General features: G+C 38.5%; 1 protein-coding gene across 1 annotated transcript in view; it reads right to left on the bottom strand.

Moving 5' to 3' along the window:
- The window catches only part of GK5 (glycerol kinase 5), a 100,948-nt gene that overhangs the window by 62,752 nt on the left and 25,464 nt on the right, over window positions 1–12,732 (bottom strand). Inside the window, exon 3 of the mRNA XM_053672898.1 lies at window positions 11,344–11,419. Within this exon, the coding sequence (XP_053528873.1) occupies window positions 11,344–11,419 (76 nt within the window). The remainder of the gene's footprint in view (window positions 1–11,343; window positions 11,420–12,732) is intronic.

The raw sequence follows: 12,732 nt of genomic DNA, 5'->3' as shown, positions 1-12,732 counted from the left end.
AGATATGCTTTCAATCTTTTTAAATTTATTGAGACTTGTTTGTGTCCTAACATGTGGTCTATCATAGAAAATAGTCCCATGTGCACTTGAAAAGAATGTATATTCTGCTGCTTTGGGATAAAATGCTCTAAATATGTCAATTAAATCCATTTGATCTAGTGTGTCATGTAAGGCTGCTGCATCCTTGATGATTTTGGTCTGGTAGATCAATCCATTGATGTCAAATCCACTGATGTATATTGAGTTCCCTTATTATGACAGTATTTCTCTCAATATTTCCTTTTATGTCCATCAATATTTCTTTTACATATTTAGGTGTTCCTATGTTGGGTGCATAAATGTTTACTAAGGTTAGATCCTCTTGTTGGTTTGCTCCCTTTATCATTTTGTAGCATCCTTCTTTATCTCCTACTATAGACTTGGTTTTAAAGTCTATTTTTTTCAGATATGAGTATTGCTACCACAGCTTTTTTTCCTTTACCATTTGCATGAATATTTTTTCCCATCCCTTTACCTTTAGTCCCTGTGCATCTTTTGTTCTGAGTGGGTCTCCTGAGTACAGCATATATATAGGTCTTGTTTTCTTATCTGTTCAGCTATCCTATGTCTTTTTTATATCCTCACCCTAGCACATGCTTATTGATTTTAGAGAGAGGGGAAGGGAGGATGAGACAGAGAAAGGAAGAAAAACATAAACATGAGATGGAAACATTGATTAATTGCCTTCTTGTATACGCCCTGCTCTGAGATTGAACCTGCAACCCAGGTATGCACCCTGACCAAATCACACCCACAATCCTTCAGTTTATAGGATGATGCTCCAATTAACTGAGCCACACCATCCTGGGCTCCTCTATGTCTTTTGATTTGAGCATTTAAGCCATGTACATCGAAAGTGGTTATTGATAGATATGTACTTATTGCCATTTTATTTTTTTCAACTATGTTCCTCTGGGTTCTTTTCTTTTTTCCTGCTTCTTCTTAAAGCAAGCCCTTTAACATTTGTTGTAATACTGATTTGGTGGTATCAAGCTCCTTTAGCTTTTTCATGTTTGGGAAGATCTGTATTTCTCTTTCAGTTTTAAATGATGGCCTTTGCCTGATAAAGTAGTCTTGGTTGCAGATCCTTGCTTTTCATCAATTTGAATATTTCATGCTAATCAGTTCTGACCTGAGATGTTTCTGTTGAGAAATCAGTGACAGCCTTATGGGAGCTCCCTTATGCGTAACTACTGTCTTTCTCTTGTGGCCTTTTAAGTTCTCTCTTTGTCTTTAAGCTTTACCATTTTTAGTTATGATTTGTCTTGGTGTGGTCTACTTTGGGTTCCTCTTGTTTGGGACTTTCTGCACTTCCTGGATGGGTGTGTCTTTTTCCTTCACCTGTTTATGGAAGTGTTTGGTCATTTCTTCTGTAAACAGGTTCTGGATCCCTTGCGATCTTTCTTCTCCTTTGGAACTCCTGTGATGCAGATGTTGATGCTTCATGTTGTCCCAAAAGTCCCTTAAACTATCCTCTTTTTAAAATTACTTTTTCCATTTTACTGCTTTTTTTTCTACCTTGTCTTATAAATCTTCTGCTTCATCTAACCTCTTGTTTATTCCTTCCAGTGTGTTATTTATTTCAGATAATTGCATTCTTTATTTCTGACTGGCCTTTTTTAATGCCTTTTCTTTATTGAGCATCCTTATATTACTTCGAACTGTATATCTGATAAATTGGTCGCCTCCATTTTATTTAGCTATTCTTCTGAAGAATTCTCTTGTTCTTTTGTGTGAGGATGCCTCTTTGTGTTTGTTTCTATGTATTAGGTAGATGTGCAAAGACTCTCATGCAGGTCTACATCAGATGCTACCCTGGGCAATGTGATTGGAGCTACCATCAATCCACAGCTTGTGGCTCCATTTTCTGGGCCTGGGTTCATGGGGAAAGGACCAAGCTGCACGCCAAGGCTAGCTTTTACCAGCACTAGGCCCAGGGAAGGGCCAGCTAAAGTCTCAAAGGACCCAGAGAGCAGCTTCCACCTACAGGCTGCCTGTTAGGCTTAGTCACTAAAAGAGCCTCTCGCTGTACTCTTCAATGGGGCTTATGCTCCATAGGGTGGGGCAAGAGAGATTCCCATGAGTAGGGCTATTGCTTCCTCCCAGGCTCATGCCACATGGAGTGGAGTGCTCTGCCTGAGAAAGATAGCTTCTACAATATGGGGGATGACTAAGCACAGGGATCATGGCAGCTGACCCTTCAACCTTCTCCCCAGAGCTACCAACATGACTCTCTTCATGTGGTTCCAACCTATTCTGCCCTACCTCCATCAGACCCCAGGGTAAGTGGCTGCAAGTGAAATTTTGTGCATTAGCCCTTTAAGAAGGTGTCTGCATGTCTAGCCATTTCTCCCTGGCAGACAGAAACCCCTCTGCTTTTCTTATTGCCAGATGTTGTGTGGTAGCCTTTTCTGGTTCTGGTGCTCTAGGCTGGGAAGCCTCACTTGGGCTTTCGACCCCAAACTTCTCAGGGGAAACTTCCATGGCCACTGAAATATCCCTCCAGAACTTCAACTGCCGCTTACCCATGAAGCCTAGAGAATTGTCTTATGACTCTGTGCTTCCTATCAGTGTCAATGTGGTGATGTTCTTTTTTCTGTATCCTTAGTTATAAGGCTTCTCTCCATCTAGTCTTCAGTTGGTTAGTCAGGATGATTTTTCTATAATTTAGTTGTACTTCCATTTTGGTACTCAGAAGTGGTTAGGGTACTTTCTACCTATTCTGTTGCCATCTTGGATCTCCCTCATTTCAGTTTTTTCTTAAGTATTTCTTATTGGTTATGCTATTACAGTTTTCCAAATTTTTCTCCCTTTATTCCCCCTCTACACTGTGCCCCCAACCCTCCAGCATTCCCCCCAACCTTAGTTCATGTCCATCAGTTGTACATATAAGTTCTTTGAATCCTGTTTCCTATAACATCTTTTATATGTACTAATTATGTAGAGATATGCTAAGCTAATTTTTAGCCTACTAATTATGCTGCTTCTTCCCTGTATATTTTCCCCTCAATTCCTCTCTTCCCCCTCCCCACTGAAATCCCTCCATGTGATGTCCATTTCTCTGATTCTGTTTCTGTTCTATTGTTTAGTTTTAGTTTTCATTGCTTTTCTTTTCTTTTAGGTTTATTTGTTGATATTTGTAAGTTTGTTGTTATTTTACTGTTCATATTTTTTATCTTCTTTTTCTTAGATGAATGACTTTAACATTTCATATAATAATGGCTTGGTGATGATGAACTCCTTTAACTTGACCTTATCTGGAAGCACTTTATCTGCCCTTCCATTCTAAATGAAAGCTTTGCTGGATAGAGTAATCTTGGATGTAGGTCCTTGTCTTTCATGACTTCAAATACTTCTTTCCAGCCCCTTCTTGCCTGCAGGGTTTGTTTTGAGAAATCAATGGAAAGCCTTATAGGCACACCTTTGTAGGTAACTCTCCTTTCCTCTTGCTGCTTTTAAGAGTCTCCTTTCGTCTTCAATCTTGGGTAACTTAATGATGATGATGTGCCTTGGTGTGTTCCTCTTTGGGTCCAGCTTCTTGGACTTCCTGGAAGTCTATTTCCATTGCCATATTGGGGAAGTTTTCCTACATTATTTGTTCAAATATGTTTTCAATTTTTTGCTGTTGTTTTCTCCTTCTGGCACCCCTATCATTTGGATATTGGAATGCTTCAGGTTGTGCCAGAGGTTTGTAAGACTTTCATCAGTTTTTTGCATTCTTGTTTCTTCATTCTGATCCAGTTGGATGTTTATTTCTTCCTTGTGTTTCAAATCATTGCTTTGAGTCCCGGTTTCCTTCCTGTCACTTTCAGTTCCCTGAATATTTTGCTTTATTTCATTTTGGGTATCTTTCATTTGTTTTTTTTCATTTTTCAACCAAGCTCAATCAGTTCTGTGAACATTTTGATTACCAGGGCTTTTAATTCTCCATCAGATAGATTGGCTATCTCCTTATCACTTAGTTCCCTTTCTGAAGTTTTGCTCTGTTCTTTCATTTGGGCCATATTTCTTTGTCTTGGCGTACCTGTTAAGTTGTAAGGGGGCAAGGCCTTAGGTATTCACCTGGGCAGGGCAACCCTCTTTGCTGCGCTGCCTGTGGGAGAGGGGCCAGAGAGGGTACAATGCAGCTTGCCTGCTCCTCTCTAGCACACTTTCCAGTGGAATCTTATGTGAGACTGGGAGTTTCTGCCACTGTGGCAACCGCTGTAGTTCATAGCCAGCTGAGTCTCATTATCTCCTTTGGCCAGCCCTGCCCGAGTATTCCACCACCTTGCTTTGGTTTTTCTGAGCCAGGCCAGCCTAGGCTGTGTGGGCCACTGCCTTACCAGTCTGGCTGTTCTGGTTGATTTTTTCTTTAATTCCTTGGTTGTTGGAGTTACATGTAGTTTGATTTTCTGGCACTTCTGGTTGTTTATCGATTTTAGATTGATTGTTATCCTCCTTTTGCTTGTGCAAGGAAGTGAAGGGTTTCTACCTATGCCTCCATCTTGGCCAGAACTCCCCCTCATTTTAGTTTTTTTAATAGGTCAATTTACCAAACATTCCTAACATGATAATTCCTTAAGTCAGTCAGTGATATGTTTAAAACTTTTGTCCCTCTGAAAATTAATCTGGTAATTCTAGAAATCACTTCCTAAGTCCATAGGTATTGCCGATTTTTCCTTGTTGGGGGCTGGAGCTGTCATTTTGTGACCTTTCCAAACTATCTTTGCAAAGTGTGTATACCTTGTTGTATGGTCACTGAAGTTTTTATAACTTCTGTTATCTCTGTGACTTGAGAAAGATTATCTTAAAGGTCTGTCTCCAAAAAAACCCGTAAGGGTATGGCCCTTTAAATCTTCCAGCAGATGCTGGCAAAGGACGTCACTGCAGCTGAGAGGGCCGAAAGGGCCAGAACCAAAGTCCAAAGTAAGCATCAGAAAAACACTTGTAGGTCACTGACAAATCCATCAAAGCTTATCAGCTGACATTTTTGTAGGACAAGGTCCCCGCTGCCTTCTCTGACACCAGGCACTTGCACCAGGGATGTGGGCTACTTTCCTCATACCCACAGCAGGGATGAGGAATGGAGGGTCGTGGCTGGTTTGCACATACCCTCTCTTACCTAAGAACAGCAGCCTCTGCCTTCATCTAGGACTCCCCTAGTTGTTATAAGGGCCAATCAGGTTCTAGAGTTCTAAAACAGTTTATCCCCTTCTTTCTTTCCAACTTTCTACTCCACTATTTTGCATGATGTTGTTCTCTGCCTCTTGACTTTCAAGTTAACTATCTACCTTTCAACTCCTAACCTGGGATCAGTCTAACCTCTCTCCACCTTCAATGCCAGAACCATTGAGAAATGTTGGAGAATCACATGGCCTTGTGATTTGGTAACATTTTTCATATCTATGGAATGCAACCTTGTCTATGTTCTCAAAGTTGCATGTTCTTTAAGTCACTTAAAATTATAAAAGTTTTTCTCTTATCCTTCATTACTTTCTTTTCCATTCCCTACAAATGGCGCATCTAACTTTTCATGAGCTTTCTCAAGTCCTAGAAATCTCAAAAGAAATAAGAACACAAAAATTACCTTCCTCAATGCCCACCTCCTCCACCAGCTACACCTATAGCCATCATGCATTTTCCTCGGTTGAGAGGAAAATCTTTCCCTCTCCAAGTTTACAGCTGACATCTCCATCTTTACTCTCCATATCCATGCCTTCCTCTTTCTTCCATCACTTCATTTAATCAAATATTTCTTCAGTTCTCTTCTTTAAACACCCTTAATCTCCCCATCTTTGAAACAGAATAAAAAATATTTCTCTTAATTCAGGATGCCCCTCTCCTAGCTAAGCTCTCTCAGAGTTTCCTCATCACTCCCTACTACCTCAACTAAATACAATTCAGTATGATCACCAGTGTTCCCAGATTTACAGGATCCTTTTCCATCTGACTTGACCTTTCTGTACTATTGCCCAGAAAAAAACACTTCCTCTGTCCTAAAACTGTCACTTTCCTAAGTTTCTCTGATAACACTGTAGTATTTCTCCTGCTACCTCTCACAGTACCTCTTGTTGGTTTCCTTTGCATATATGATTCCTTTGACAGGCAATTAAATTGCTGGTGTCTGCTGGGGGTTTTATCCTTGGTCCCCTTCTCTTCTTAACTAGCTGCTCTCTATGGAAAATCTGACCCACACTCATGAATACAGTCATCACAGAACCACTCACCAATACACACCTCCAGAGCCAGCCTCTCACTTCAGTTCTTCCCCCTCACAATAGCTGCTTTCCTCATATCTCCTAAGATTGCCCCACAACATCTCAAGTGCAGCATGTCCACCCAAACTTTCTGCTCCTCTTCCTCTAGTATGCCACACCAGAGTTGATGGTATCCTTTGAGTGCTTAGCCAAAAACTTGGGGATTGGAGGGTTAACATCTATGGAGCTTATATTCTAATGGGGGGGAGAAACTAATGAGTAAATAAAAATATTACTTCATATGGTGATTATGCTATGAAAAGGAAGAGAGGAAATGGGGAGCAGGGTGTCTTTTTAGATATAAGATCTGAGACTTGAATAAGTATTAGCCTTTAAAGAGACTCCTTAGTCTTAGTTTCATTCTCCCCAAATCCACTGTCCACCTTGCTTTAAGAATATTCTTTGTAAAATGTCAATTTGGTCATATTACTCTTCTGCTTAACATCTTTTGATAGTTTCTTGCTGCTTATAAGAGGCAAACTTCTTGGTTCAACAAATGGCCTTTCCTGCTCTGGGACCCTGTTTTCCTCTCCAGGTTCATCTCAATCACTCAAAGATTTGAGTGCCTACTATGTGCCAGGTACTCTTCCAAGTGTGGAGGACTGATCAAGAACAGGGCAAACAAAAAAATCTCAATATTCATGGAATCTCTTAGTTCTATGAGAAAGATACAATAAATAAAAATGCAAATAAGTAAAGAATTTTAGATAATGACAAGTACAATGAAGAAAATAAAATGACAATGTGAGGCGTAAATAAAATGATCAGGGAAGGTCTCTTAGAAGAACTGACCTTTGAGGTACAGTCTGAATGATGAAAAAGAGATAAATCTCAGGTAAGAGAGCTCCAGAAAGAAGGAACAATAGGCTCAAAACTACTCCTTCCAAATGTGGGAACCAGTGGGGAGTGTTCAAGAAACAGAGAGCAAGACAGTGTGGCTGGAAAGCACAGTATAGGAGAGAGCTGGTCGAAAAGAAGGTCAGAGTAGAGGAGTCAAATACTTGGGAGTGGTGCTGTGCCTATTTCACCCCTTGATTTCCAAAGTACTTTTGATGCTTCAGACACACCATTCTCTTGTTCCTCCTGCCTTTGCCAGGGATTTACTCTTCCTACTTAGAAAACTCATATTCATCCCTCAAGACTTGGCTCAAGTGGCTATGTGAAACCTTCCCTAGCTCCTCTTCTCTGCTTTTCAGTCTCTCCCTTCAGGCTGCACCCTGACTATCCACATGCACACCTGTATCTACAACTGGACTGGGAGCCTCCTGAGAGAACTGTCTGTTCACTTTCAGATTCTCACCACCTAGTCCATATACCAAAGTGGTATATTTGCTAAACTAAAAAATGTTGGTTTACCAATAACAACTATCAGATTGTTTGATGGAAATGACATCAAATGTCATTGGAATGACATTGTGTTTGGAAATGACATGTATTGACATAAGATTCTTTGAAGCCATGCTACAATAGTAGCCACTTATACACTGGAATATGATTTTTAATCACTGATTCAGCAAATATTTATATAGCATTTTGTGCCAGGAGCTACAGACACAACTGTGAACAGAGAGACATCTCATCTTTGCCCCTATTAATATACTTCTACCAGGGGAGTCAAACAAATAATTACTCAATTGCCTACTTATAACAGGAATAAGTCATATAAAGGAGAAATACTGGGTGCTATAAGTATATTTAACAGGGAGACCCTGCTTACTCTGGGTCAGGAAAGGCTTCTTGTGGAAGTGAGCTGTGAAGGATGCATCAGAACAAACAAGGAGGGTGAACATTCCCAACAAAGTTTATTATACCTTCAAAGTTTCCAAGGCAGGGTGAAGCATTATAGGTTTAAGACTAGTGTAGCTGAAGAACAGAGGCAGGAAGATCATAAGATAAAAGTAGCATCGTTAATTCATAACACATAGAAGACAATCTAGAGTACAATCTAGAGTAGTAGCACATAGTCTGATATTCACTTAGCAGTGATTTAGGTTTATTTTATCTCTGCCAACAATAAATGGAGAAATGGAAGAAAATTATGAATGGCAATATTGTAAATGAATTGCCTTAAACCTCTCTAACAACACATTATACCATTCTGTAGCTCTTAATATATTTTGTGTAATAAGTAATTGGCAAGAACCATTGACAGGTACTATTAAGAAAGATATTTTCAGTGCTATAAGAACACAGCAGCTTATGTACTTGCACTATGAGACTATAAATTCCTTGAGGGTTGGTATTCTTGTTCATCTTTATATTCAGTTCATCAACTAACATAGTGCCTTACTCCCTCTAATGTTGGGTTACTAAGTGCATCCTGGTTCCTATGACTCAGTTTATGGTCCTCATTGATACACACCCTGATCTGAGGTTATTTGGCAGAAGCCTCCCTGACAAAATAAAGAAACAAAACAGCTCTAAAATGACTTTTTTAGAACAAAAAGATTTAAAGCAACCAAAAAAGGAGATCTCATTAGAGTCATTTTATAATACGCCACTGATTAAATATATTGGAAAAATTTTTTAACCTCTTGAAGAAAGCTCAAAGACTGAAAAGAAATAGGTAAAAAAAAATGTACTTGAAAAGTAACTAAATAAAATTTAATATTAAAATAAAAAAATAAAAAATAAATAAAATAAAATAAAAAACAAATGTCCTGCCATAGACATCTGGGGGAATGTGGGAAGAAGGAGAAAATAAAGTGTAAAGTTTTAGACTTTGTGACAGTATCTAAAGGAAAATAACATTTCTGTGATCATACAGGCACAAACACCCCGTGGACACAGGAGGAAAGACAATGAGCTGGGAAGAGAAGATACTGGCTGAGACTTGAATAAACAATATATTCCACAAGGTCCAGTCTGTCTCTTTTTTTCTGTCAAATATGAGCGAAGAATGTCAGGGAGCTTGTGGAATCTGCCAGCATTATAACCCACCATGGCCCACTAGGGCCCCAGGAGCAGAAAAAGCTCTGTCGTTTTAAGGTAAAAGAAGCACAAAACCTTCTGTCTTTTTTTATTTAATATCCAATATTTTAGTTCCCACAAGCAAAGTTTCCAAAACTCTTCAAAGAAAACAAACATCTTAAGGAAAGACAGCCAAGAAAAAAATCACAATTAATTGTTTCAAGAAGAAATCTTAACCTTCTACCATAGCAACGCCAGCAAGAAAAGTGACCTATCTTAGAATCTGAGTCATATTTCTCCCACAAGTGATCCAACTGCCACACAAAAACTTTGCTTCCTAATACTTTGAGCTTCATGTCATGAATGACCTGATACCATGTTCTGATGAAAGCAATCTCTGTGGCCAATGACCTAATCTCCAAATCCAACCAATCAATATACTTTCAATTAGTTGTTTCCCTAAGAAACAACACTCCTGCCTCTACTTCCATACCAACCACTTCCCAGATTTACCTTGGTCCTGTTTTGCCAGCTTTTTTGCTCCCTAACTCCCTCTAAATTTGGCGTGGTGGGGTGTATGTGTGTGTGGGGGGCAGACTCATTGTCCAAATTCTCCATCTTCTCTCTTCTATCTTTATAATCCCTACCAGAGAAAATACCTACTTCTCCAGACTATTCCTACAGAAACAGTTGTCAGCTAGGAATGACACTGCACCGTCCCACACCAGGGGACATTTGGTAATGTCTGTAGACATTTTTGGTTGTCTACAACCCTCCCGGGTGAGGAGGCTACTGGTATCTAGTAAGTAGAGGCCAGGGATGATGCTAAACATCCTACAATGCCCAGGACAGGCCCCAACAACAAAAAATGAACTGGCCCAAAATGTCAACAGTACTACTGTTCAGACCCCCTGATCTATTTGACATTGATAGCTTTAATTCATTTATTACTTTATCTGAAAAATATATTATTACCTACTTAAGACTTGCTATGCCTAAGTCACTGGGTGGGAAGTTGGTGGGGGGAGTGTCAGGGGAATTGCAGACGAAGCAACCAACCTGAGGTGCATTATGCCCTGAAAGAAAGAGCACCCACCTGGAGAAAAATGAGCCCTGCCTCAGCCTAAGCCAGATCAATGTTCTAACCACTTTGGGGACACCTCCGCATGCACATGTCCCAAGCCAAACACATTCATCACGTTCTCTTCTACCCACCTTCGTTACCACCTAATGTACATTTTGTATATTTTCTTCTCTTAGAGTCTCTATAATTTATATCGTATCCTCCCAAACATCAAACCAGAAATACTATTAAATTTGAACTTCCTCTTGGACTGACTTAAAAGCCAAGTCCCTGTGAATTCACCCTGACTATATTTCTTAGATTTATCCCTATACCCTCTATCTATCACCCATCTCCCTCACTGCCTCAAGCTCAAGATGCTCTTTGGAGTCTAGCACTTTGTAACAAAGAAACAGTGTTGAAGGCAAATGGGGATAGTGGGAGGAAGAGCATATACTTTGGGGTAATAAAGATAATTTGCAATCTTGTCTCTATTTAGTAACTGAATGACCTTGAACAGCTTACTTATTTCTCCAAGTCTCAATTTCTTTCTCTATAAAAACAGGCAATACCAAAATAATAAGTTTCTTTGTAAGGATAATGTAACCTGAAGTACTATTACAGATCTTTACTATATGATACCTATTACCAAATTATAACTGTGTGTAATTTATATATATTTCTTACACTGTATGTACTTAAATATTAAATTTTGGAGTAGACTGAAAATATAAACCATAATTATAGTATTGTGTTTCTGAAATCTATTAGGTTTCCCTGAATCTTTTTAGTTATAAACTAATTTTTAAGATCTTCAATCAAGGTGATTTGAAAAAACTAACACTAAAATAAAGGAATGGATAGTTCCAATAACAGCAACACCCTTTTTATTATTTTTATTATTTAATATAAGTCTATTTCAGGTATCATGCAAGGGACATATTTTAATACACCGGAAAGTAAGCTTACTTTCAACCCTCTTAATCAAGCAAAACTATTCTTAATTCACAAATTTAAAACTCTCCAAAAAGGCTTCACAGTAGTGTATTCACTGTGGTATGAACCCAGCCATAGAAAGCTCATCACACTTACTTGTTCCATGTAATAAAAGTCGCTCTCTGTGTTGAAATGCCAAGGCCAACAATTTGATTCATCTCAGCTCCTGCAGCTAAAAAAAAGATAGATAAAACAGATGTTTAAAAGCCAATGAATTTTTCTTTATAAATTGTAGTATGGAAAAGAAATGATTGAGTATAATCTTCAGGAAAAACATTTAGGTTTAGCATTTTTCTTTTTTGTATTGTTCAGTTACAGTTGCCCCATTTCCCCCCTGCCATTGCTCTCCTCCACTCAACACAACCCCCAGCGCCCACAGTCGGTACCCACCCTGCTTCCCATGTCTTTTTTTTCCTTTTTAAAAATTGTTCCAATATTATTTTGTATTGATTGTCTAACCACTATTTTGCATAGTGGTTAGATAATCATATACTTTACAAAGCATTCCCCCTGACATTTCCAATACACACCTGGAATTTTAATAACATAATTGGAGCTAATAAAGAAAGCATTACTGAGATGATTGTATAGTATTTTTTTTTTACTTAAAGGGTAAAAAGGTCGTATTCTAATAATAACAAAATAGCCTTTTTGCTTTAAATGTTAGAAAAAACAGACTATTAAAAGTGAGATTGTATTTTCTTCTTGATTATACTAAAAGATTAGATCTCAGTTTAAGCAAGGATCAAGTTGCTTAATCATTATGATCAATCATAATAGAAACTTATAAATGACAACAAAGAAAGGTCCCCGTTAAAAATAGTACCATTATTAAAACTCAGATCTTATTTTCCTCACAAATCAATGCTAGGATACAAATAAAAACATAGTGGGGTTTTTTTTAGTCCAAATATCTTAAAATATATCAAGTTTTTTGTGATGTTCTTTTTAAAAAAGGGTTTTTACCCCACTGGGCAAATTAGAGAAAAATTTAATTTGAGCAGAGGAAGACAAATTACTCCCTAAACAGCACTCCTTCAAAAATGTTTAATCTGAACCTGATCATGAGGAAATAATCAGATAACCCCAAAATGCAGGACAGTCTGCTAAACTGGTATGTAATTTTGAAAAGTGTCAATGTCATTAAGAACATGCTCTAGATTAAAGAAGGCTATACAGATTGACTGCTCAATGCAACGCCTCGTGAATGAATCTTTGGTTGGATTCAGGACTGAAAACAAAAGTTGTTATTGGCAAGGATAGTAGGTAAATATTCAAGACTAAGTATTAGAAAATATTTCTGTTGTAGACCCAGAAAAAGAAGATACCTACTAACATGGGCTCCTAATGAGTAACTAGGCTCAATTTTTTAAAAGAGAGCCTACCAGTCACTTCTAGTCACAGACCTCTCAGCAAACCACATTTTATGGAGAAGCCTGCACTAAACTAGCTACCTCTGCACTGAAATGCCTGCCTGTACTGCTT

Source organism: Artibeus jamaicensis, unplaced genomic scaffold (assembly GCF_021234435.1).
Source record: "Artibeus jamaicensis isolate MK-2021 breed Jamaican fruit bat unplaced genomic scaffold, CSHL_Jam_final contig_793, whole genome shotgun sequence".
NCBI lineage: Eukaryota > Metazoa > Chordata > Mammalia > Chiroptera > Phyllostomidae > Artibeus > Artibeus jamaicensis.
The sequence above is the reverse complement of the archived record's forward strand: the minus strand, read 5'-3'. Positions and strand labels throughout refer to the sequence as shown.